At 33.4% G+C, this 26,607-nt stretch overlaps 1 protein-coding gene across 1 annotated transcript in view; it reads left to right on the forward strand.

Annotated features, from left to right (window-relative positions):
- The first annotated feature begins 15,788 nt into the window (after positions 1 to 15,788).
- LOC106461125 (XK-related protein 4-like) overlaps positions 15,789 to 26,607 on the forward strand; it is a 97,328-nt gene continuing 86,509 nt past the window's right edge. The window contains exon 1 of the mRNA XM_022388002.1: positions 15,789 to 16,725. Coding sequence (XP_022243710.1) covers position 16,725 — 1 coding nt within the window. The 5' untranslated portion in view covers positions 15,789 to 16,724. The remainder of the gene's footprint in view (positions 16,726 to 26,607) is intronic.

Consider the following 26,607-nt stretch of genomic DNA (forward strand, 5'->3'; position numbering starts at 1 on the left):
GTCACCCACAGAATGTAACGTCGAAACATGGAGAGTCGTCAACTTTTTGAAGGCCATAGATAGGCCTACATAAAATGTTTTTAATTGATGTACCAGTTTAACGTTGAATATTATTTATGATTTTAACTTTATACACAAGTGCCAAAATACTATAATTATGTTTATTGGGTTTGGACCGAAATGCACGATCGAAGCGTAAATATGTTGCCGGCAAAATTTTCATGTAATTTAACCGAAAATTTATCAATGGCATATAATCTGTAGCACTTCTTTTGAAAAACAAATTCGTGTCCAGACCGCATGTTCTGGTTTTTCAGACAAATTTCGTGTATAAACCACGGTTTATAAATGGAAAATTACATTAATTACTCTTATTTAAAGATATAAGATCTTCTCTTCGCAGACATTTTAAATCTAAATGGTAGTTTGTCCAATCGAATCGTGGTATTAATTTAGTAATTCGCCTCCGGGGAATGAAATATAACCAGGGGTGGTCAGAAACTTTTGTTTCTCTTCACCCCACTTCATAAAATAGAATTAAGTAGCGCTTGACCTTTAAGGGTTCTAAGGCTTACGTGAGTGAAAATTGACAATAATAATTTTGCTAATGACGATGCCACAAGAAATAGGGAGAGCTGTGAGGAGACTCGGAAAAGAAGAGTAAGAAGGAAACCTTCGTTGAATTGTTTGTGGTAGCTGTGACCTTTATAATCCCTAGGCAAAAGTGCGTCATAGTAGTTGGGTTCATTGGTACCTTGAAGTATACTGTACTAGTACTTCTAATTTTAATGTTTATCTGTCGAGTAAGGTAATAAACATAAACTTTACTAATAGCAGTATATACATATACTTATTGAAGTAAGTAATTTATATATATATATATCTTTCTGAAGAGTTATAAAACCCTCAAGCTGATAAAACTGTGAGAAGTATAATTAAAAATAGAAATGCATATGAATTGAAAAGTCGCAAATTCAGAAATCCTATAATTTGAAACCCACGTGTAAACGTAATATCAATAATGTTAGATAGCTCATAGTAATGAATGCCTCGTTCAAAAATGTTATGAACCGATACTTTTCCTTAATTATGTTTTTGGCTCAAAATATCGTGTTTCTAAAGTTGTGTTATTATCCATTTAAAATTCATTTCGTTTAAACAAGCATAATATAACATCGCTAGAAGTTTTGGGATTTCGATGATTAAAAAACAACAACTCGCATTTGGAATATCTTTGTTTTCTATTTAAATAACAGAAATGTGATTCAATTATGTTTTAGGTATCTAAAAAGTCAACACAGACTCTACTGTTCGTCCTGAATTATTGACTAACGTATATATATATATACGTTGTAATTTGATTTAACAAAAGACACGTGGTCGTTCCATTTTCTATTGCAATACGAGTAGTTTGACATCAAACACTTATCAGTAACTTAATGCTTTGTATTTCTGGCTCATTCTTTTATTCTACAAATATTATTTGTACCAAAAACTGGATGACGCACGACGACATCGGGTAAACTTATTGAACGAACATTTGTCAGTAAACAACTTTTTCTGTATATTACAGTGGATTTATTTCCTTTTCGCGAAAGTTAAAATTGAAAATGCAGTTTGTGACGTAGATGTTTAATGCATTCCTTGATTGGTCGTACCCTCTGCTGTGGACTGCAGTTTCGACTGTTCAAAGCTCATTACTACAGCTTGGGTCAGCAAATTAAAAAATACAGTAAGGCTTCCTATAATGGCTATGTGTTATGATGTTTGTGGGGTTTTTGAGTTCCTTTTAACTCACCATATAGCATCCTAATTTAATTTAGGTGTGCGCTTAGTTTGTTATTCGGTATTTTACAATGGACGTTTCACCATTATAAGAGGCCTTACTGAATTTCTTAGGTTTGCTAACCAAGGCTGTGTTGTCGATCCTTGAATATGTGAAACTGCAGTACACAGCATAGGGTACGGAGAATCAAAGAATGCATTAGGCATCTACGTCACAGATTGTATTTTATTCTTTACGTTTGGTGAAAAGGCAATAAAAATGTAATATAATCATTAAAAAATTAATACTGAAAAATAAATTAAGTACAATGTCATAATATTCATACATCTACAGTAACTTAGGGTACTATATGGTGAGTTGAAAGTTCCATAAACTTTGTTTTTCACTTGATGCTATCGTATTACCAAAACTTGACGTGATGCTCAGCTAGTGTTGAGGTAGGCTCAGCTAATGTTAACTCTGTCAGTGTTGACTTAGTCAATGTATAATCGGTCGTGTTTACTCATTCGATGCAAACTCAGATAGTGTTAACTCTGTCAGTGATAATTTAATCGATATAAGCTCAGCCGATTTTGGCTCAGTCGGTATAAGAATAGATGATGTTGATTCTGTGGATGTTGGCTAGGTCCATTTAGGTTTAGTCAGTTTTGGCTCATTCGCTATTAGCTAGTTGTATTTAGGCTCTCAATGTAAGCTCAGTCAATAATGATTTAAACAATGTTGACTCAATTGTCCCCCCCCCCCTCAGTAACTCAGTGGTAAGTCTGTGGATTCACACTACTAAAAACCGGGTTTCGAAAATCGTGGTGGGCACAGCATAGATATTGTACTCAACGACAAACAAAGACCAAAAAAAAAAAAGTCTCAATCAGTCGGTATTAAATCAGTTGACACAGACCAAGTCGGAGTTGGTCAACATCTATATTCGTATTATCTATATCTTTTTTTCACAAGCATTTCAACCTTTTTTAATTATTAGTAGAATAAAACGTCAATGGATAATAAAAATGATAATTCCCCCTTTCTAGGTAAGAAAACACTGCGTGAACATAACGTCACGGCATGGTTCAAAAATAATCATTGGTTAGCTTAATGAAGATGTATTTAAATTATCTACCAAATAGAAGTGTTATTAGCATTTTAATGAGTTTGGTGCAAATTTAAAAGGAAAAAAATTCTTGACATGAATTGGAAAATTATCTAGAATTTTGTAATTTCAATTTTTAACCAAGAGCAGATACAAACTACACAAATTAATATTCAGAAGATATTCTTATCGATAATTACTGAGTTGCCATGAGTAGGGCGAATTATTCGATCTCATTTCATCCCCGGGGGACGTAATTTCACCTTCCTAAAATCAGTTCAGTTATCCGGTTTGCTTTATCACGTTTTACTTATCCCCGTAAGCTAGCTTCCTGTCATTACTTTCAAACCGTTGAACTTTTCGTCTATTGTTGTTTGTTTGTTTCATTTTCTTGCTTTGGTCACATGCTGTGTTGATCCTAGGTATGGCAAGAATAGTTATTTCAGTATCATATCAATTGTTTGTTCTTATAATCAGGTCACATGTGTTTGTTATTTACAACGCCATTGTTACTTGAGGCGTTGGATAAAACCATAAGTGTTGTCTCATTCTGCTCGTTTGTATCAAAGTTTGATCACATTTTATACGAACATCTAATTTATTGAGATCTTAAATCCGACCTTTAGTTCAAGTCACTCTGTTCCTTAGTTTCTTCCTTTTTTTTGTATGCTTTCCGTTTCCTTATATATCCCACATTGCTAGGGAATATAAACCTACGGTTTCAGTTTCGTTTCTTGTATGTCTTCCGTTTTCATATATATATTACCTTACCTTACTACGATAGATAAAAACGTTCGGTTTCCTTTTCTTTTCTTGGTCACATCTTATATGTCTTCTATTTTCTCTTATATTTTACATTACTAGAGTAAATAAACATTTGGTTTCCGTTTCTCGTCTTAGTCACATCCTGAATGTCTTCCGTTTTTTCAGTCTCATATTGTACGCCTTCTATTTCCATATCCCAGATTAATAGGGCTTCTGTTGGGTTTTACCTTTTTAATTAATGAATAAAGAACAAGAAACATATTTACCACACTATTGGATTTTCATCATGATGAAGTAATTTTATTCTCTAAAAGCCCATCCAAATTCAATTAATCCAATTATTATACAACTGGTTTTTGCCTTTGCAAATTATTATTTTCATCTGTGAAAAAAAACAGAAACAATTTATGTTTAACTGATAATTAAACTAAAAATATGACTGTATTTATATCTCGAAGCTATTCGTTAATATTTTAAAAATAATAATATTTAATTCATTCCTGTAGATCTCGAACTGTCATTCGAACTTTAACTGTATATTTTAGTTATTTTAATATATTTCAATTGTACAATTATATTCTGGGAAGAAATATCCTTAACGCTAACTGTAAAAGAAATTAGGCCATTAAGATATACTTAACTATTTCGCACGCTAAAGCAAAGTTATTACAACGAATAGATCTTGTAACACAATGGTTATACTAAAAGGCTAAATTGGTGGATTTAAAATGTTTTATAAGTATTTTACAGTTGAGGTAATTCCTTTGAATTGATCACTATTATGTGTTTGTTTGTTTCGCAAATTTGCCCAAAGCAGTTCGCAGTCTTTAATTTTAACTGACAGATCAGAGCGAAAACAACTAGCCAAGTACAACCAACACTAACCCTAGAACTGCTCTAATCGAATGGTTGGATTTCACCTACTGCCATGGGATGTAAGTCATGGACTTTAAAATTCACTGTCTGGCATGCTGGCCATTAGTTACGCCCGGCCCTGTTTAACATATCTCAAATGACAAATTATTCAACTGTGTCTAAAAAGTAGCACTTAAAGAATTCAAGCAGATGACCGTAAGTTTCAATACTCACAGTTAACATCAAAAACAAAAAACAAAGATGGTAAATGACACCTTTCAAGTATTGGGGTAGTGGGAAAGCAGCTAACAAGTTTCTTTGATCTCCATTTAAGTAATTTCCAACCTTCTTAAGTACCACCAATAATACTTTAAAGTGTAAAATATTAACCACAGAAATATAATATCTAGTTTAAAATATGGGAAGCAAAGCTTGGAATATTACTGTTTTTAACTAGCTACTAACACAACTGACCATCTTTCATGGTATTAATTTATTCGCATTTAATCACCCGTCCAATAAGATTGCGCAAGGCATTTGGCAACTATACAGAAGTAAATTTTTTCAAACTTCCAGAGTAAACCTCTTCGAGACTATTATTCAGAATACCATCAATACTAGAACCAGATCTGAATAAAATCAATATGTGATTTTGAGCTTTATGTTTATCACAGAAAAAGACAATAAGCGAACGTAGAATGTCGAATGCTGATGTCTATGTACTGGGCCTAGAAAGAGTAATTAATAATTTAAGGTTCGATCATCTTGAACTCAGAGCTCTGGGATTGGTTACCATAACGAACAACTACTGATGATTCTGTAAGAATTCTTGGAAACGAAGAACTGAATGACTCAGTCTAATGTTTCCCTTAAGGCATAGAATGTGCTGACCAGTACTTGGGCCGCGTCATAAAGGTTCTTCATAAAAAGCTGTAGATTTGATACATAAGAATCTGTTTCTGATCTCCACGTGCCATCTGTCCAGTACTGTGACCGTACCGTGAAGACTCTTATTGCGTGCAAGGTATAAGCAGACAAATGCTTCGCGAAACACCTACTGATTAGAGGTTCGTGTTTTAATCTGTAAATTAACAGAAACTACTACTACTATATAAGTAAGTATTTAAGCTAAACGGTAACTAATATACTCGACTGACATTTTTTGTGTAAAGATTTAATTAAATAATAAGTTGACGACTCCAATGGCCATAAAAATCTAAACAACTCTCTTCATGTTTCGCAGGAATATACTCCACCATCTTCAGGAGACAAGAAAGACGCCAAAAATTCATTTTTACACCCATGTTGATGTACATGTACAATTTCCATTTTGTACAGTGGCGCCATTTACAAAAATTGATTTCTAGAAAATTACTTCCGTGGCACCAGGACCTAAATCTCTATTCAAAATTATTTTGTTATTAGCAGTGTCTAATGATTCTCTTATATGTAATTCATTTTTTACTTTTACTTCTTTAAGTATTTGTATGTTGTCCCAATCAATAATATATAAAGAGTTTGCCAGATGTTCCACCTAGGTCGAATCTCTAGTTATAAATTTTCCATAGCATTTTTATGTTCTTTAATTCTAAATTTTAAATTTTCTACAACAAGTAGATTTTACATGGGTATACAAGTTATTTTTCTTGTGTCTTTCTTGTTTCCTGAAGTATGTTCCACTGAAACATGTAGAGAATTATCAGCTTTTTATTGCTTTTATCTTTATATAACAGATAATTGTGCATTTTTGAAATACTTGAGTCGTCATTTATTATTTGATTAAACAGTAACTACTTGAATCAGGGTATCTGGTATTTTCAACCTAAACGACACCTTTTGGGAACACATATGTTAAACGGCCAGGTAAAACACTCCAAGTCAGACAATATAATCATCTTCTAATTTAGAGCTGCTCACCAGAGGGAGTGCAAGAATTCACCACGATGACTTGTAAAGAAATTAGTATACGTCATCAGCTACGACTGATACAAGAAATGCTTTGATGTGTATTCTGTAAAGCTAAAGGTTAAATGACAATTTCTGTTTTAATGACTTTGTTTTAATATTTTAGTGGCAGAGAACTGAGCTAGGATAAGGCATTAGAACAAATTTGTCATTCCTTTGTATTTATAAAATAAAATACTAATAATACAGCTGATTACTTTTTAATTATTCTTCCTATAAGTTACTTAGATTATAAGTTTTTGTTACATTTTTCTCGTTTTTGTTTTTGTTTTTGCATTATATCACCAAAAACAATTTTAAATCATAATGTCACTTAATTGATTTTGGTTTGTTTGTTTACTGAATTTTGCACAGAGCGACACAAGAACTACCTGTACCAGCTGTCCCTAATTTGGAAATAATAGACTAAAGGGAAGGAAGCTAGTCAACATCATCCATCCTCAACTTTTCGGCTACTCTTTTACCAAGAAATAGTAGGATTGACCGAAGCTTTATATCGCCCTCACGGCTGAAAGGGCGAGAATGTTTGTTGAGAGTCTAGTGCCCTAACTGACAGACCATATTAGGCCTTCGTAATTGATTTATTGCAAAATATATATTAGGTAGTATTGGAGCAGCTCGTTTTCAATGATATTATACTGGTTATATTAATTAGGTAAACTGTGCGTCACAGCTAGCCAATTAATAAAATATACACACATGTTATTTATTAAAATGATAAAGAATGTAATTATTTGAATATACAAGTAAAATAATTACGTATATCATTTTGTTGAGTGAAAAACTTTTCTAAATGTTTTTATCGTTCAGCCAGAAAAAACAAATATTGCCCGGTTACTAATGGAGGTATTCGCCTTAAACAACGAAAACATAGTGAATTGATTATTTAGTCTTTGTTTACATTTTCAGTTTCAACTTGAACATACTAAATAGAAATTACAAATGTTTAATATGAAAAAGTTGTCTTTCATTGTAACACGTAATCCTTTCAACAATTGAGGGAGAATGTCTTATAAATTCTATTTCCATACGCGTGTCCAAAAAACACGTTTTATAAGAGTTCCTCAGAAACTACCCGGAATTCATAGTTACTTTAAAAAAATCTAAAATATGTGTTGTTCCCAATGTTTCACATGTTCTTTTCCATCCTATATATTTTCAAAGTGTCAAGTCCAAATGACACTTTCATCACGCATCACCTCGAAAGTGTTTACGATTCCACGTGTGAGGTACTTCAGAAACTCTCTCAATTCAAATTCAACATGTCAGCTTTAATAGACAGTCAGTAAATCCTAGAATATCAGTTGAATATGACAACTAAAAAGCTTTATTTCTTAGAGACATTGTAGCCGTAAAGAAAGTATTTTTATTCGTATTTTCTCTCATGCCTAACCACCATCCTCTTCTGATCTCATCACTGGTTATGGAGCTTTCTGAAGATGTAAATCTATTACCATAACCCATCATCCATTCTTCAAGTGAATGATGCCATTACGACAGAAATTCGAGCGATTCTTAGAAGAATATTAAGTACTACAAAACCAGAAACAATTTTTAGGACAACTCGAATAATCAAAAATGATTATGGCAACAACAAAAAAACAGTTTCTATAGTGGCGCCGTCTAGTGTCCTTTTCAGAAAATGGTGTATTCAGCCTTATGCTAGCATGCAAAATATTTCGTTCATATGTTACTCGCTTCAAATTATTCTAAATATTCATACTGAATTAATTATAACCATTTTGCAGTCTTACAATATTTGTCAAAAAGATAGTTTTCTCAGACGTTTTTTTTTCAAGGAGATTTACAATATTGGTTAAACGTATTATTCTCGTAGGATCTCACCTCATGAACTCGTTTACAATAGCGGATCAGCTGAACATAATGATTTCGTCATACGTTATCTTAAAGATACTCACATGCGAGATAATTACGCTAGTTTCCTTAAGTGCTTTTCCAAAGTGTTGTAAAATATCGTGAGGTAAATGACAGTTATTTTAGACATTATCTCTAAGGTTATTACATTACCTGTTTAATATGACAGCTTTGTCTTGACTCTTTTGCATTATCTCGTTTAACATATTAATTTTTTGAAGTATTATCTCAAAAACTTTAATCAAATATCCATTCAATATGACAAATTTGTCAATTATCATCCCCATTACTCTATACGATGTTCATTCAGTGACTTGTTTTTGTATTCAGTATCTCAAGGACTCTAGGCGATGTTCATTCAGTAAGTTTGTTTGTTTGTTTCGAGTTAAGCACAAAGCTACAGAAAGGGCTATCTGTGATCTGCCACCATGGGTATCGAAACCCGGTTTATAGCGTTGTAAGTCCGCGGACATGCCGCTGTGCCACTGGGGGGCTCATTCAGTAAGACAGATCTGTTATTTCGTATCTCTATAAGATGTCCATTTAGCAAGACAGTTTTGTTATTTAGTATTTCAAGGTCTCTATCAGATGTCCATTCATAAAAACAGTTTGTTACTTAGAATATGAAGGTCTCTATCAGATGTACATTCAGTAAGACAGTTTTGTTATTTAGAATCTCAATGTCTCTATCGGATGTAGATTCAGTAAGACAGTTTTGTTATTTAGCATCTCAAAGTCTCTATAAAATGTCCATTTAGCAAGACAGTTTTGTTATTTAGCATCTCAAAGTCTCTATAAAATGTACATTCATAAAAAACAGTTTGTTATTTAGAATCTCAATGTCTCTATCGGATGTAGATTCAGTAAGACAGTTTTGTTATTTAGCATCTCAAAGTCTCTAGTAAATGTACATTCATAAAAACAGTTTGTTGTTTAATATTTCAAGGTCTCTATCAGATCTACATTCATAAAAACAGTTTGTTATTTAGTATTTCAAGGTCTCTATCAGATGTACATTCATAAAAACAGTTTGTTATTTAGTATTTCAAGGTCTCTATAAGATGTACATTCATAAAAACAGTTTGTTATTTAATATTTCAAGGTCTCTATCAGATGTATATTCAGTAAGACAGTTCTGTTATTTATTATTTCAAGGTCTCTATAAGATGTAAATTTATAAAAACAGTTTGTTATTTAATATTTCAAGGTCTCTATAAGATGTAAATTAATAAAAACAGTTTGTTATTTAATATTTCAAGGTCTCCATCAGATGTACATTCAGTAAGACAGTTCTGTTATTTTGTATCTATAGGACAATGCAATATTCATTCAATACGAAAGTTTTATCATTCATTATCTCAGGACCGCTTGTCATATCAGTTGAATACCATACATCCGTCAGGTATTTTATGCAGCTGCTTTACAAAATAAGTTTGAAATGACACAATATCCGTACACTACGATATGTTCGTAAGTCGTTATTTCATACATTATTGATTGCAAACAGTTAATTTACCCAGCATTAGTTTAATAATTCGGACAACAAAATGAAGCGATATGAAAATTTTGTTACAAGTAATTATCTAGTTTATTGACAATGCGATTAAAAATGTGAAAAGGAATGAAAATATAGGAAATGATAAAAATAAGATAAGACATAAAATGGGGAATGAAGTGAAAATACAATAAAATGAGTAATACGATGAATTTCGTTCAACTTCTTAGTCTGGAAAAAAATTCACGTGCTTTTTTATGAAAGAAGATTTTTAAATGAAATGGTTAAAAGGAGATCAAAGCAACTAGGAAAATAGATTACGAATGGATACACCAAGTCAATTTAAAGTTCCCATGTAATGAAACTATCATATTGGCCTAAAACATGAAAAAATGAAAAAATCTAACGAAAGACATGGATTTTCTGGTTACTTTCTCATATGATTTATATTTGTATCGTTGGTACAAATACGTAGAATTTCTTCCAATTACATGCTTCAGTTAGATTTTTCTGATTACTTTTGCTCAATTGTGATTCATTATCTTTGTAAAGGATTCGTTTTATTGCATTTTTCCCGATGTTAAAAGACCATAAAGCTTTCCAATTTGCATTGCGACGTTTTTAAATCCACTAATCAAATGGAAAGTTTGTTTGGTTTTTGCATCCGATAACATAATGATTAAAATATTGTTTATTAAAACTTGGGACCTGTATCTGCTAAGTGTATACGACAAAGGCACAAGGTAACGTTGCAAGTGAACGAAAGGTGCCATCGGCTACAATTCAAGTGAAAAGATAGGCAATGTTGTTGTTTTTTTAGAGTCAATAGGCATTCATAAACAGCAATACGTAATATGACAAAATCATAAAGTACAAACAGGTATTGATTATACAAAAACGTTTCTAATTTTATTCAATAATCTTGTGATTTTAGTTCACTTAACAATATCAGTCCCTCTTATAATCAATTAAATGATTATAACTGAAATATTTTAAAAAATGAAACAGGCTACAAATGAACGAGTCCAAACTTTATTTATATCAAAATACATTGATGTTCTATGTATTGTAATCTTATAAATTCATAAAAATTCATAAAATTTTAAGGGGACATAAAAGAGCTTATTAAGTTCATCAAGGATGTCTCTTCCAGCTACAAACTACAACCATCCCTTATAATTCATGTATTCATCCAATCTTTTTCTTAAACTCAGTTAAATTTTCTGCCTCCACCACTCTTGAAGGCAGCTCATTCCAAAAGCCAACCAACCTCTCTGAAAGCTAATAGTGTCGAAACTGCAGACTACTCCTACGCTACCAAAATTTCAATTTACAATCCCTTGTCCTATTGTTTTCACTGCTCCTTTTACTGCCCTTTAGCCATCCTATTTTATTCTGAATTAGCTTTCATCAAACTAATAGAGAGTCAAACTAGCCAGTTCACATGTTCATCACCAATAAACTACAGTTTAAAACAAAAAAGCTAAAAGACCGTGTCCTTGGATTCGTCTCGACTGAATAAATTATTGTGTAAACCATATTCCAACAAAAACTAGTAACATCACCTAGCAAAATTACTCGGAAGTACATCTACAGATAGCTTTCAGATCTTTCCCTTTTTGCTTATTTGAAAAAGAAAACACATTTGGTTTTAACACCAGATGACAAAATTGAAATGACAAGCAGGTTCTTATGTATTACTTCAGATCAACTGTAAAGAGAATTACTTTTTCCTATTGGCTGATGTCACAACAGTCATTTGATCTGTCATCGTTCGATTTGAACGTTGACAAACGAAAGCGATGCTTGGAAACTTGAAAATAGCCTGTTTAGAATAGTAACAATTTCAGTCACGTCTACACAGTGTTCGGTAGTCATGCAAGAAATGTCTCTAACCTGATCATTATCGGTGTAAGATATTGTTCAAGAATACAGACTATAAACAGGCTAGCTAGCTCATTGTTCAGTGTTAAACATTTCAGCAAAGAATTACCACAAGAAATCATGCTTTCTGCTACTGTTCACAAAACCTTAAGCATTAGCTAGGGGACGTATAAAAAAAAGAAATCAAAGACACTATAAAACATCGATTATCAAACAGTAGCTGTTTTCCCATAGTAGTAATGTTAACTGTACAAAGTGCGTAGAACAAATACATAAGGAATATTCTCTTGAAGCTGTTAATTTTATAGTATGATTCTCCACTTTATATTCATTTAAACAGTTAATATAAACGATAAAACTGCATCAGAAATACACATAATTCCTCTTACACAAGTCGGAAATTGCAGTCTGTTAATCATTAAGTGAACAACATCCGTACCTCTAGTTGCTGTCTAAGATTTAATTACACTATGGTTAGCTTTTACTGGTTAATGTTTATTAAAGGAACAGTCATCATGCCAGAGCATTATCAAGTATGTTCAGTCCTCCTCTTTTTGTTCTTTTAACAAAATATAGCTTGATATTTTATGGCTTGGAGTTTACGATATTTCATCAGTGTTATACGTATTTTCTCAATACTATGTGTGCTGTTTTTATTCTCCTTATATACCTGCGCCACAAGACTCCCCGATTCAAAAGTATGACCTAAATTAATCTTCTGGGTTTCAACACGAGAAACAGCAAAGTACACGCACACACAATAACAATAGATAAATAAAAATCGGTAAAAGAACAAGAACAAAACTTTTTGAAAGAAGAAATCTTTATCAGAATAAAATATATATATGTATAAAAAGATTTATGCACCTTTTTGTACGAAAAAATATATTGCAAAATATATAAAATGGTTGTCTGTTTTATTACGTTTAAACACTTGCACTCGTAAATAAGAGTGTTAAAACACCTGCTGACAAATAAACCTTTACGTCTCGCGCATACTGAAAGTTGTCAAAGCTTACTTTATATTTGAATGTTCGTAAAATGTAGGAGTTGTGAAAATATCAAGCATAATATTTACCCCATTTCCAAGCAACCGCATTAAAAGGTCTTGTTGTAATTAAACATCAGATTAAGTACCAGAACCTATCACAATAAATAAATACGCAAGTCACTAAAAAACTGATCGCCACAGATCGAATCTTCTACAGGATTCAAGTATATAATATGTTTACTGTAACCGTAGAATTTACGTATGGGACCTTATAGGATTTTAAGAACGTTTATAAACTCTATGTAGCAAAGTGTTTGTAGGTTCATGACTTTAATGGTTACAAAGTCCCAAATAACAAGAGTTGAACACACAAAATAGATCCATAAAGCATCAATAGTGTAATTAATCCATTAGTCACAGTTAGGGTTCTTTATGTATTCTATGCAGACAACGAGTGTTTTTTTTATTATCAGTTCATTATAGTGAGAACACGAGCGCGGCCTTGTGGTTATCATATCAAGCTATGGATCAGAAAGACGTGGTGCGTTATAAGAGTGATAATTAATTCCGCTATGTGGTTAAGAGTAGCTGTCGAACGTTTGACCTTCTTCTGATCTGTAGTTCAAACTTTATAGACAGCTACAGCTAAATTATAGGGGCTTGACCTTATTGTGTATCTTATTGCATGCATAAGATGCCGTAGTTACTGCTGTAACAGGTAAAAATTCTCAATGTGATAAACCTACTGTTGGTACAAGTTGGTAATTTGAGGGTTAACTTGTTCGAACTGTGTAAGCGACATATATTTATATGTATGTAGGTAGATCTATGATATACTAAATGATATCATTATGATCTTATAGGATTTATATTTGGTATTTATTTATTTGTTTGGAATTAAGCATAAAGCTACACAATGGGCTATCTGTGCTCTGCCCACTACAGGTATCGAAACTCGGTTTCTAGCGTTGTAAGTCTGCAGACGTACAGCTGTGCCACTGGGGGGGGGGGGTAGAATTTATATTTCATCCAATAGATTAGTCTATATCACATGGGGCGTTTAACAATTGTGGGTATAATGAAATTGAAATTACAGAAGTGTAAGGTTTGAAATATACAATGTGTCTGGAAATTATGTTGACAAAATTGCTCACTCGTGTTTAAGAAGCAGAAGCCTTGAACCTCTGCTGCAATGATTACTAGAATTCCATAAGACCAACGGAGGTACATTGCAGTATGAATGAAACATCCTGGAGTTTGACACGGGCTCAACAAGTTTCAACACATTCAGAGAGAAATGTTGATAAATTTGTTGACATAATATCCGGACACCCTGCACACTTAGGCCATGACCTAACACTATCAAAAATTGCATTAGAAAAAAGTAATAGGCAAGCTAACGGTAAGGACCGATTCTGTTATTACCCCCCCCCCTCCACTGTATGCCTCAATTGATTCGTTAAGGTCAAAGGTTAAATACATAGACCATTTTTAATGGATAACAATTGAACTTGCTGCTTATTTTGTGTGGTGGCAAAAGAAACTTTGTCGAAAATACATGAAGATTAGTTACTAATTTATTCTCGTTAAATTTCAGTTTCGATTCAAGCAAAGTTCTCAATTTTTTCCATATTAAACTTTTTTTTTAACTTTTTATTCTTTCTCGAAATTGTGCACGCTGCACACTTACCTTTCGTTTTATTTAATGTACTTTAGTCCTTTCTTTTGAATTGCATATAATTTAACAGATGAACAAAGGTCTGTTTACCTTTTCATGCATCTCAAGTTACAGAATATACTGTTTTCAGTGTTGACTCACAAATGTTTTTCATACCCAGCGCCCCCCCCCCAGTGGTACAGCGGTATGTCTGCGGACTTACAACGTTAGAAACCGGGTTTCGATACCCGTAGTGGGCAGAGCACAGATAGCCCTTTGTGTAGCTTTGTACTTAATTACAAACAAACATACCCAGCGTCGTTGTTCGTCAGGCATACTTTAAGTGTTGTCTCTACAGAAACAAATGTTACATACCCAACATTTTTATCTTCCAGCTGCCCCCCCCCCAGTGGCACAGTGGTATGTCTGCGAACTTACAACGCTAGAAACCGGGTTTCGATACCCGTAGTGGGCAGAGCACAGATAGCCCATTGTGTAGCTTTGTGCTTAATTCCAAACAAACAAACAAAAATCTTCCAGCTACAATTAGCACGTTGATTTACTGGCGCTACATTTCCTACACTGCAATCCTTCAGCAACATTTAAAGTTTTAGCTGACTTAAGTGTAACAGGCCCACTCCCATCATATTCCAGCAAAAGTTAAAATACTTCGTCTTACAAGTGTGTTACTGGCTCTACAGCATCATTCTCCAGTAAACTTTTGTGTTTGTTCGGCAACGGATTCTATTTTTTAGTTATAACTAAACTAAAAAGTTGCGAGTCTGCCTTGGCGAATTGAAATGACAAACGTTTCAACATTTTTTGTACGAGGTACGAAATGAATTTGTTTCGGAGTAAATGAAGGTAGCGCCACCATCGAAATCAAAAAGGTAAAATACGAAGGTAGTTTTTCGTGATATGTCTTTGTTTCTTTGGTGAGTAATATATTCGAGAATTCAAGTTAATATATTAAATATAAATTGATGATTCTTTGATTTCTCTTTTCTTTTTTCTCTTTGAAAGACCCATAGGAAAGGTGTTCCAAAAACTTTTATTAGATTTTTTAAAAATTTTATTGTCATGACCGATTGAGTATTTGCCCATCGCCATCTAACCAGAGATTGAGACGTATTATGTCATTGTAGCACCATTAATGAGTATATCAATGTAACACCGCTAATGCGTATGTCATGGTAACACCATTATATTACATAAGTTGAGAGATATCTGGCTGCCCATCAGGCTAGATTCTGCCACGGCGACAGACAAACCAATTCCAGGCTGAATCAGGAAAATCGAAAAGGGGAAACTAAACACGAAAGTGTGAGAAAGCGAGGGGAGGGAATTATGAAAACCCATAATTCCATGCAGAACCAGGACTTAAGAGAAAGCTCTGTACAAAAATCAATAGAAAGGCTACAGCAACTGTAGAAGGTAGTGCAGTGGCACGAGCTCACACAAGTTCTAGACATCGATGTAGAGACAGATTTGCTTTACAGACGTAGATAGAAGAGGCCGGAACAACAACAACGAAGCATCCTGCTGTCGATATCGTATACTGCTGATAACAGAAATGTGTTCTATTAGTTTCTTCAGATTTATTGGTGAAGTAAAAGTATCTTACACTGATAAGTACAGTTCGAAAAACAAATGTTGAGCTTCGGAGATGAGTGAGAAAATTGTTTTAAAATATTGCTTGTCTGTGAGTTAAAGAAATATGGGTATGTAGACTGTGTAGTATAAGTAATGTTTCATTCGTACTCAATATAATATAATATATCTGTTTGGAGTGTTTGAATTTAATCGAACATAATATTTACTGATTAACTTGGAGATAAAAAATTCCTCGCTTCTCGTGCATACCGATCTCAAAGTGTACATCTACAATCTGATATGGTGCAAATAAACATAAAGGATGTTGCGTGATGTCTTTAATAAGAAACCAACTGGATACGAATCAGATTCTAAGTTCATCACTCTGACTTGAAAGTGCCAAATATCTTGATATAAAATTTCCAGATCACGTTGCAAGGTTTTAATACTTTAAATCTTCGTGATTGGTTCTGATAGTATGATATCTGGATTTTTATTTTGTAAACTATACGTGAAGTTCCATGAATTACCTGGACTTTGGTGCAAACATTTGAATAAGACATACAGTATAATATACTAACTGATAAACATTTAAAAGATTAGTGCAGAAATTTATTTGACGCAGGTGAAACTTCGTATTCTGAGCCACATATTCACGTGTAGACATGTGACATCGAGTGTCGTATTTGTAGAACTACGTCGTTCCAAAACTAACAAATTCATCTTCATTCCTGAGAGAGAGGGAGAGAGAATCTTTGCACTCGGTCACAAAGTAAGTAAACATTCTTGTATACTTATTAATTGATTGTTCCATGAGTAAAACGTATTGAGAGAAATACATGTAGACCTTTTAGAGACACTTTGATTCATCTACAGCAAAAGTCTGATTTAGATAGACCAGATACTGATATAATGCACGCACGAGTAAAAGGCGCTTTCCAGAAAAAACTATAAGGGGAAAAAGTACATAAATAAGACACCTTTAAAGACAGACATTCTTTGAAGCACCATTATCATAAATGTTATGAAGTGAATTTTATAGATGTAAAACTGAACCGAATCTTCAATTTGATGGAGTATGCAGGGCCTTGAGTCTCAGTGAATTTGTCCATACGAAAGGAACTTCTACAGTGTACTGTGACAATACTATTTCCTGCTTTATCTCTAAGAAATCTTTGTAATTTCTTGTAATGATCCATATATATATATATATATGTTTGCTTTTATATTAATAATGTGCTAGCTACTTCAACTTAATTAGCCTCAGGAATCCATATATCTTACTAATACACTCTCCAGTTAATGATTTAGTTGTATAACTCGAATGGATTGACGTAAATCAAAGACAAACATGTCGGGTTGTGATTTGGTCATCAATAGAAAGGTTTGAAAAACACGAAGGAAACTAAATAATAGAGCAACTATTGCTGTCTAAATAATACAGGAACAATTACCGTCTAAACAATATAAGAACTATTGTTTGATACAAATACAGGAACAATTACCGTCTAAACAATATAAGAAGTTTAGACGGTAACTATTCCTGTGTTTGTATCAAACAATAGAATATGAGAACTATTGTTTGATACAAACACAGGAACAGTTACTTTCTAAACAATATAAGAATAATTGTTGTCTAAATAATAATTACGTATTTTTTTATAGAGTTGTAATGAATTTTAGAAAAAATATAAACAAAGTTTCATTACTTATTACTTCTTTTAATGAGTATAATTAATTATATTTGTCATAAGACATTAGTATTATGTCTATTATATTTTCAAACAGTGTATAATAAAATTTCAACCATTATATTTGTCATATCCATTGCCGGCCGACGTTCACACCATAACATCTGTCGTTGTAACAAATGGCCTACTGCTGTGTTTGTTGCATCCTAGTCGGCCTGAAGAGCTTTAGATTGAGTGAAACGCGTCGTCGGCAGTGGATTTGACGAATACAGTGTGGTTGGAATACTAGTATTATACACTTTTCTAACTCTTGAAACTCCCTAAGGATCTAGATATAAAATTTAGTGCTTGAATATATGATAGATATAATACTACTGTATTATGACAGGTCTAATTAATTATGATCATGCTTTGCCAGCTTGTAAAAGGAGTTCACATCATAACAGTTGTTTACTAAGTAACTCTTACGATCAGTTTCTCGAAATCCCAAAGACATTTCTTCACTAGGGTTAGCGTTACAGCAAAAACTTTTGAATCACTTCTCAGGCAGAACTGTAAAATTGACACTTGGTAACAAAATAAAGAACTTTTATAACTTTGAACTTTGTTATAGGCACAAGCGATTTGAAAAACCCACTACATTTAAGACCAACTTTTCCAGCTTGATATGATTGCTTACCCATTGTCTTCAATTTTATTACATTTTTTTCATGTAGGAATTTGTCCTGATATAAGTTTTGGTAGATTATAGATACCTATATAAATATAACAGTACTGTCTGTTGTCTGTCCATGTAACTACTTCGCAGGGTGTGGATAAATCTTCACCAAATTTAGTATGGAGGTTCATTAGGTCCATGCGGGGGTTCGTACAAAATTTCAGGTTTGTAGTTTGCGTTTTGCGGTTTTTACCACCACTACTTTGTCCTCTCTTGATGGATCTTCAACAAATTTGTCCTAAAGGTTTGTTGGGTCATGCGGAGATAGATACAAATTTTCGGTTTCACATTTTGTGTTTTGCAGTTTTTATGAGCGTTTTTTACAATTACGTATAAAGGAAGCAACTTTTCAAGTCCTAAGATAATATTTCATTAATCATGAATTTACATAACTTCCGTCCAGGGGACGGGTACTCCAGCTAGTTTTCCAATAAAATTCAAAAAATACGAATACAACAATTTTTATCACTGTTGAAGAAACAAAGTTATTTATAAAATGTAATAACTACATCCCCACTTTCTCAAGATTATTAATAATTTCTGTTTTTCTCAAGATCGAAAAAATCACACGTTCTGATCTGATTTCAATGTCTTGATTTTGACATGCTCTTCACGAAACGGGAATACAAATTCATATTTCTGGTTTCGATGTTTTGAATTTGAAGAACTCCTCTTTAGACCAAAAATTTCATAATTGCAGATATGATTTTTTGTGGCTTTGAAATTATCTGCCTCCGTCGTTCCTAATTAGAGAGAAGACAGCTATTCAACACCATCATCTCCAACTCGTAGGCTATTCTAATCGAATAGTGACAGTCACTTTTATAACAAACCCACGAACTTAAAGTGCGGAACTCCATTTTTTTTTATTAATTTTTTTTCCGTAACTGGGCGCCAATCACAGAACATCGAATCTACAGTGCGGCACGCGTTTTTGGTAATGTCAGTTTTGCGTAAGTCGCTTGTCTTATAATATCAGATAGGGGCAGCTAATAAACGTTGTTCACTAAATAATGTATATATAATTCCTATCCACTCTCATTCAGCTTTTCTAATAATAATTGTTTATTTTAGGCTTAGATTTAGCTTATGCAAATTTAATTGTGCTATGTTAGTCCTAGAAGTAGTAATATATTAATCTTAATACCAGACGTTCATTAACACATATTTTAAAATAATGAAACAACTTAGTTTGAATGTAAGTTAAACAGTGTTTTAATTAATCATATCGTCATCTAAGCCCCTTTAATATATTCCGCATTTATTTAACTTTCATGGAGCAGTTAAGCTACAACAAGTGTTACTACTTGTACTAAAGAACGATATATTCTGTAGCTATCGCGTTTTATAATAAATGGGGTGACAAACAGGAAAAGGGTCGTTGGTGTACTCAGCTTTTGTGTGTAATTTTCACCGGCCTCCTCGTGATCCGTCATAACAAGCTCGTCCGGTTTATCGATATATTTAGGTACGATTATCCGCCTCTAAATGGTGGAAGATGATATTTCTGTTATCACGGATTGTCCGTTTTGTTCGAGCCATGTTATTGTTTTAGAATGAACGGAAGTCGAGAAGTAACACAGTCACTTACATGCCACAGGAATAAAATCTCTGTAGTTTTGAAAAACTTATATCCAAGATATTCGTAGTTCAGTTTTGTAAAGTATAAAAACTAGAGATTGTATTTAATATATTAACTAGCAACAAAATAACGCATGTTTAAGATTCATCACCTGGAGGTTTTACAAAGTTCGGTATTCAGAACTGGCCTAAGGATAGCTAAAAGCACCAATAAGAGCTCTTTAAATATTAATGTCATTCATAACTTTTTCTCAATTCATAAAATTTTGAACAGGTTAACAAGTGTTCTTGTGAAGATGAAGTGGAGAATATACTCGAATTATTCGTGATGATGAGGAACCCACTTGAAGTAAATATATGTATAGTAGAGACGGCTGATATGGGTATAGAAAATTTATATTTGAAAAGCACAAAATAAATAACAACGTTTCGACATCCTTAGGTCATCATCAGGTTGAGAACGACATTTAAAAGAGTGACTGTTATTGATCACGTGTCGTGGAGACGACAGTAATGATAGGCGTAAGATTTCAGGGGGCGTTGTAAATATTTAACCTATTATATGGTAGTTAACATTGAGGAATAATTAGTACAGATATAAATCTGTTCCTTGGTGTTGGTTTGATGTGGGTTTAAATTTTTGTATTAGAAAAGCTTCTTTAATTTGTTTACTTTGGTTTATTTACTTAATACGTTTGTGTTTTCTGTGATTATACTGTTGTTATTTGAGATACAATGTTCAAAAACACGAAAGGGTGATTTTTTTGTGTTCATTGAATCTGGTTTCCATTTTTCGGCTCGTTTCGCCTATATAGAAATTATGACAGTTGTTACATTGTATTTTATATATGACGTTAGTATTATACTTGTCGGAGTAGTTTTTACATTGTATAGATTTTAGTTTTGTGCCTGATTTTTGAATGAATTTAGTGTTTACTGGAATGTCATGTTTGGTTATGAGTTTTTCCAAATGTTAGTTATTTTGTCGCTGATATCTGAAATGTACGGTACGCAGCAGTGTAGTGTTGTTTCATTGTCTTTTGGGTTGTGTTGTTGGTAATTCTTTCGACAGTTTTTGTGGGATATTTATTCACGTTGATTGGCTTCTTCGTTAAGGTCTTTCCTCTTCTAAAATTTACATGATTCGCGATGTTTTGGTATCTTGCACACACATTGACACTTCTAATCTACCTCCGTATTTTCCATGTTCAGTGGGTGTCCAGATTATCTTCAATAAGTCAGTATATTTCTCTTCTGAGTGAATATTACTTTGAACTTCTTAATGTGGTTTAACATTTTCATCTCAGTCGAATTTCAGTTATTTTATTTCATTTAAAAACACCATAAGTTTGTTAATTCTAATTTTGATAATCATTAGTTTTAAATATCATAATAAAAAAACGTTATTTCCTTTCCAAGATCAGACCAGAGGTGTAGAGTACAGAATAAAAGATCACACCAAGATCAGGCCAGAGGTGTAGAATACAGAATAAACGATCACACCAAGATCAGACCAGAGGTGTAGAGTACAGAATAAAGATCACACCAAGACCAACCAGAGGTGTAGAGTACAAAATAAACGATCGCACCAAGATTAGGTAAAAGTAGCTGGTGCTCAGTCATGAATTACACAGGTTTTGAGTTATGAATTAGAATTTTAATTAACTTTTATGTGTGGTTTAATTGAAGATAAAATTGAAATGAAGTTTCAAAATTGTACACCTATATCTAATTTTACATTGAAAATGTGTCTTCTATGTCTTACACTCCGTGTGTACTAAACCAAAAGCGTGAAAGACGTTTTTTGTTATATATCAAGAAGGTTACTGATTATGTTCGGTGAGGATATGTAACTGATAATTGTAAACTAAAACCATAAGGTGTGATCGTTTATTCTGTACTCTACACCTCTGGCCTGATCTTGGTGTGATCGTTTATTCTGTACTCTACAACCCTGGCCTGATCTTGGTGTGATCGTTTATTCTGTATTCTACACCTCTGGCCTGATCTTGGTGTGATCGTTTATTCTGTATTCTACAACCCTGGCCTGATCTTGATGTGATCGTTTATTCTGTATTCTACAACCCTGGCCTGATCTTGATGTGATCGTTTATTCTGTATTCTACAACCCTGGCCTGATCTTGGTGTGATCGTTTATTCTGTACTCTACAACCCTGGCCTGATCTTGGTGTGAATGCTTATTTTGTACTCTACATCTCTGGCCTGATCTTGGTGTGATCGTTTATTTTGTACTTGTTACATATTGAGAATTTGAAATAATCCAAAGCCGCGTTAAATAGTTTAACTTTTAATAGTTGAATTGTACTCTGGATTTAGTGTTTAGAAATATACCGAAATAATTTATGCTATTTGCCAACAAGATTGGTTCACACCGTTTTTGTTTTGAAACAAATACGTTTTAATATATATATACAATAGGATAATTTATAGTAGCAATTATTATGATTAATTATTACAAACCAAGTTTCATAAACAGAAATTTCACTAACTTATAAATACCCTAAAATTGTATTCCTAGTTCCGAGTCTCCTTGATATCCAGCGAGTGTTACGTATATATAATTGGCGGGAAGCTAGCTACCTTCGTCAGGCACTGAATTGTTGAAGTAAGATAATATTTTCATAAAACCACTAATGTCCAATGAGAAATCAGTAATATTTTTGGACAGATATTAACGATTGATGATAATTCACTGACGTTCGAAATTTATAACTGTTCCTGGTCAAATGTCTTATATTTTCCGGTTGATAAGGGCTAGCAAAATCACAATTTATAGCTTACACGTTTATAACAGTTTCATAGTAGACTTGTCTCTTCTCTGTTCTCTGTTTTTGGCGCATCGCCTTTTATAAGATTTTCTCAACAATACTGAACTATAGTTAACCGGTTACGGAAGTGGATATATCGTTGATTCTTGTGTTCACGAATATTCTAGAACCTTGGAGAATTGGCGGGAATTTCGCTATACGTAACTAGCAGGGTAATCTAGACACGCCCTCAAATATAAACTTATTCGAAACAAACGTTGACGTTAAAATAAATATATAACAAATTCGTTATTCGCAACACATATCTGAAAAAATATCCTAATGTGGTGTCTTGTTTCATTTTTACATCTTTACAACATGTTTTGGTAATTACCAATCAATTCTCATTTTAGCTTAACGATACTTTCATCTCGATTTTTTTAAACCTATTGAACTATGTCTTGTTTACTGGTATTTAAAAATATGAAGGAAACAACGAGTAATTACAGCTTATCATCATGTTTTGTTACCAGGAATAAGTAAAGGAATTTGGAAACTCTGCAGAGGTGAAAAATTCATAGAACGTTGCCAAAACACCACTTTGTTGTTATTTAGTAAATTTATGTAGTGTGGGTGCATTGTGTAAAATAATAGAAAAAAAAACATTTCTTTAGGAGTGTAAATTCATTACAGTAATATTTCCGTCTCTCTGTGAATCGTTTATACTGTTCTATTCTATTTATTTAAGAAAGTTTCGCTAAATATGATGTATTTGACGTTTTTATGAATATTCCTTAGAACTAATTCCAGATAGACTATCCTACATGACGATATCAGAATGTGACTAAAGATCAGAACAAAACAACTAAATCTTTCTTTTGCAATAACACAGAAATAAGTTGCCCAAGGGATCCAGTTCTTTTGGAAATCTTCGGACACGAAAGGTATTGTATAGCGTCTACAGAGCAAATAACCTATTGCAGTATGTTTAACATTGTACAACGGAAGCGTGCGTTAGCAGCTTGTATACAAGTGAACTGAATGAAGGAAAAAAAAATCACAGCAAAACAGTGTTCTAGTTGAATACATCCTTAAGTTACTCGAGGGATAAGGACAAGCATTAGTTGCCTGGCTTTTATGCTATATACGGAATCGGTTATGTTAAAAGTTTCTTCAGTTCTGACTGCTGCTTTTCTTGCCAACAATGACGCTAATCGGTCCCGAGATTACAGTAACTCATCTGAACAAGCGTTGTTATCACATGTGTTATCAGCATGGGGGTTATTGTACATCATCATCTTCATATCACAGGAACTTTATCCCAGCTTGTCGTCTCTCACTGGAGTGCTGTCCATCACATTCGGCAAGATTGAATGGGACATTATAACTGAATTCTACAAACCAGTTCTTCTTTTATATTCCTGATGTCCAGAGTTTCACAAATCCCATCAATTATCGTTGGTCGACACAGCTTAACGTTTCATCGTCTACCACCTCTTCTTCTTGATGGTCAGCAAAGCCAACGAAGTTTGATCGAGTTACAATATAGTTTGTGTGCAGTGTCAGCAGCGAACTGTAGCTCTCGACGTGGAGAAGGAAGTTGAACGGTCGTCACATCCAAAATAGATTCTACTACGAAAAATTCGAAAACTGTTGTTGTCAACTTTACAATAGAAAATATAGTTAACAGTCAGGATACTCAACTGATGAAAAAATGCATTCTAGTCATTATAAGTAGCATAGTTTTGAACATTACATTTAATCAGCTATGCTCATTATTAGATATTTATTTTTAGTTATGATTTACGTAAGTAACTTGCTTTGATCAGAAGTGAAGTTAATATCACTTTATGAATTATAAACATAGAATATACAGCTGATTATGTGACATCCACATAGAATCAAATGTTATTAGGTAAGTATTAAGCATGAAGTCACTGAAATCATAGTGGAACAGTTATTGTCATCTAAGCAACCACACGATCTTCATAGGCAAACACACGATCAACAAAAGACTCGCCTCAATAATCGTGTACACTCTGTTTGGCTGTAAATACAAAGTTAGAGAAATAACACAAGCCTGCGAATTGTTGTTTTAGTTTTAATAACGGATTTTCTATAATTCAGATTTCGAAAATAATATTCATCTTTCTTCTATCACGTAAAGATTTTGTTACAAATCGGGAAGAAGAAGAAAAAACTCTTACTTAGATCAAATTTACAAAATATTTACCACAAATACAACAGAATATTTTTGGGTCATTTACACAATCTCTAGTTGCCATAACGAGGAACAAATAATATTGAACAGAAAAAAATAATGTCAGAGTGTACGCACAAACAAATACTATCCAGAAATGACACGTCATGCGACCTGTTAACCGTTTATATACTAGCGGTGTGTTTCACATGGGTTCTAGAACGATCGATAATATTTTAACGTCGCTATTGGTCTAGAGAAATCTATAGCCAGTGGTTGTCAACATTTTAAGCATAATTTAGAAGGTGTGTAAATACTTTATGATTCGTACCCTTAGAAAGTCATTCCTACCTCATGCAGTGTTTATTGTTGCGACATGCCTAGGGTCTTACAGTCCTACCTCATGCAGTGTTTATTGTTGCGACATGCCTAGGGTCTCACAGTCCTACCTCATGAAGTGTTTATTGTTGTGACATGCCTAGTGTCTTACATTCCTACCTCACGCAGTGTGCATTGTTGTGACATGCCTAATGTCTTACAGTCCTACCTCATGCAGTGTTTATTGTTGTGGCATGCCTAGTGTCTTACAGTCCTACCTTTTGCAGTGTTTATTGTCGTGACATGGGTTTTTTAATGCCTTATAGTCCTATCTCATACATTGTTTACTGTCGCAACATGGATTTTCCAGTTCCTTATAATCCTACCTCACACAGGTTTACTGTCGCAGTATGGATTACCTAGTGTCTTATAGTCCTATCTCACGCAATGTTTAATGCCATTACATGGGTTTCCTAGTGACTTAAATCCTACCTCACGTACTTTATTGTCGTGCCGTGGGATTCCTATCTCACACAGTTTTATTATCGTAATATGGGTTTCCTAGTGTCTTATAGTCCTACCTCAATGCACTGTTTACTGTCGTGACATGGGTTTCCTAGTGACTTACAATGCTGAAGTAAATGAATACTTGTCACGTGAACGCGAAGAAAAATTCTAGGTAAACTTATTGGGGTTCTTTTATATCGACTGTTTCCATGGGAACGAAGAACGTGTTAGGTAATGGCGCATGCAACGTCGTCAACTCTAATAACAAACTATTCAAGACAGGTAGTTTATCACAATTTTTAAGCTCTCTGGAGGCGAAGGTGAAAGATTTTTTTGAAATGCTGAAAGTAAATGTGTGTTTCATATAATTAATACAAATACGTCGTGTCGAGCGTGTATGAAAGTACAAAATACAAGCTCAGTGTCCATATGATGAACAAAATATGTAATTAAAACTGCCTTGCATATCCAATACATACACGAACACATTTAATATACATTTATGTGTTAAACACATAAATACAGACAGCATCGTCTTTACTTCAAATACAGGCAACACGAAACGTACGAAAGAAATAAAATATGTTCTTAAGATGTAAAATATGTTCTAGTTCTGGAATAAAATATTTCTATTTCGCTAACACATTTTAAGGAAAAAGAAAAGGTTCTAAAATAACTTGTTATTCAATTATTGGTGAAAACTTTAGAGAGTGCTCTATGTAATTTAGTTATACCTTAAAATGTAAGGACATTTCCGTTGTGTAAAGCTACACAATGGGCTATCTGCACCTCTGTCCACCGTGGGGGGTTCGAATCCGCATACCACCAAACATGCTCGCCCTTTCAGCCGTGGGGGCGTTATAATGTGACG

The sequence above is a fragment of the Limulus polyphemus genome, unplaced genomic scaffold (assembly GCF_000517525.1).
Source record: "Limulus polyphemus unplaced genomic scaffold, Limulus_polyphemus-2.1.2 Scaffold901, whole genome shotgun sequence".
Lineage (NCBI taxonomy): Eukaryota > Metazoa > Arthropoda > Merostomata > Xiphosura > Limulidae > Limulus > Limulus polyphemus.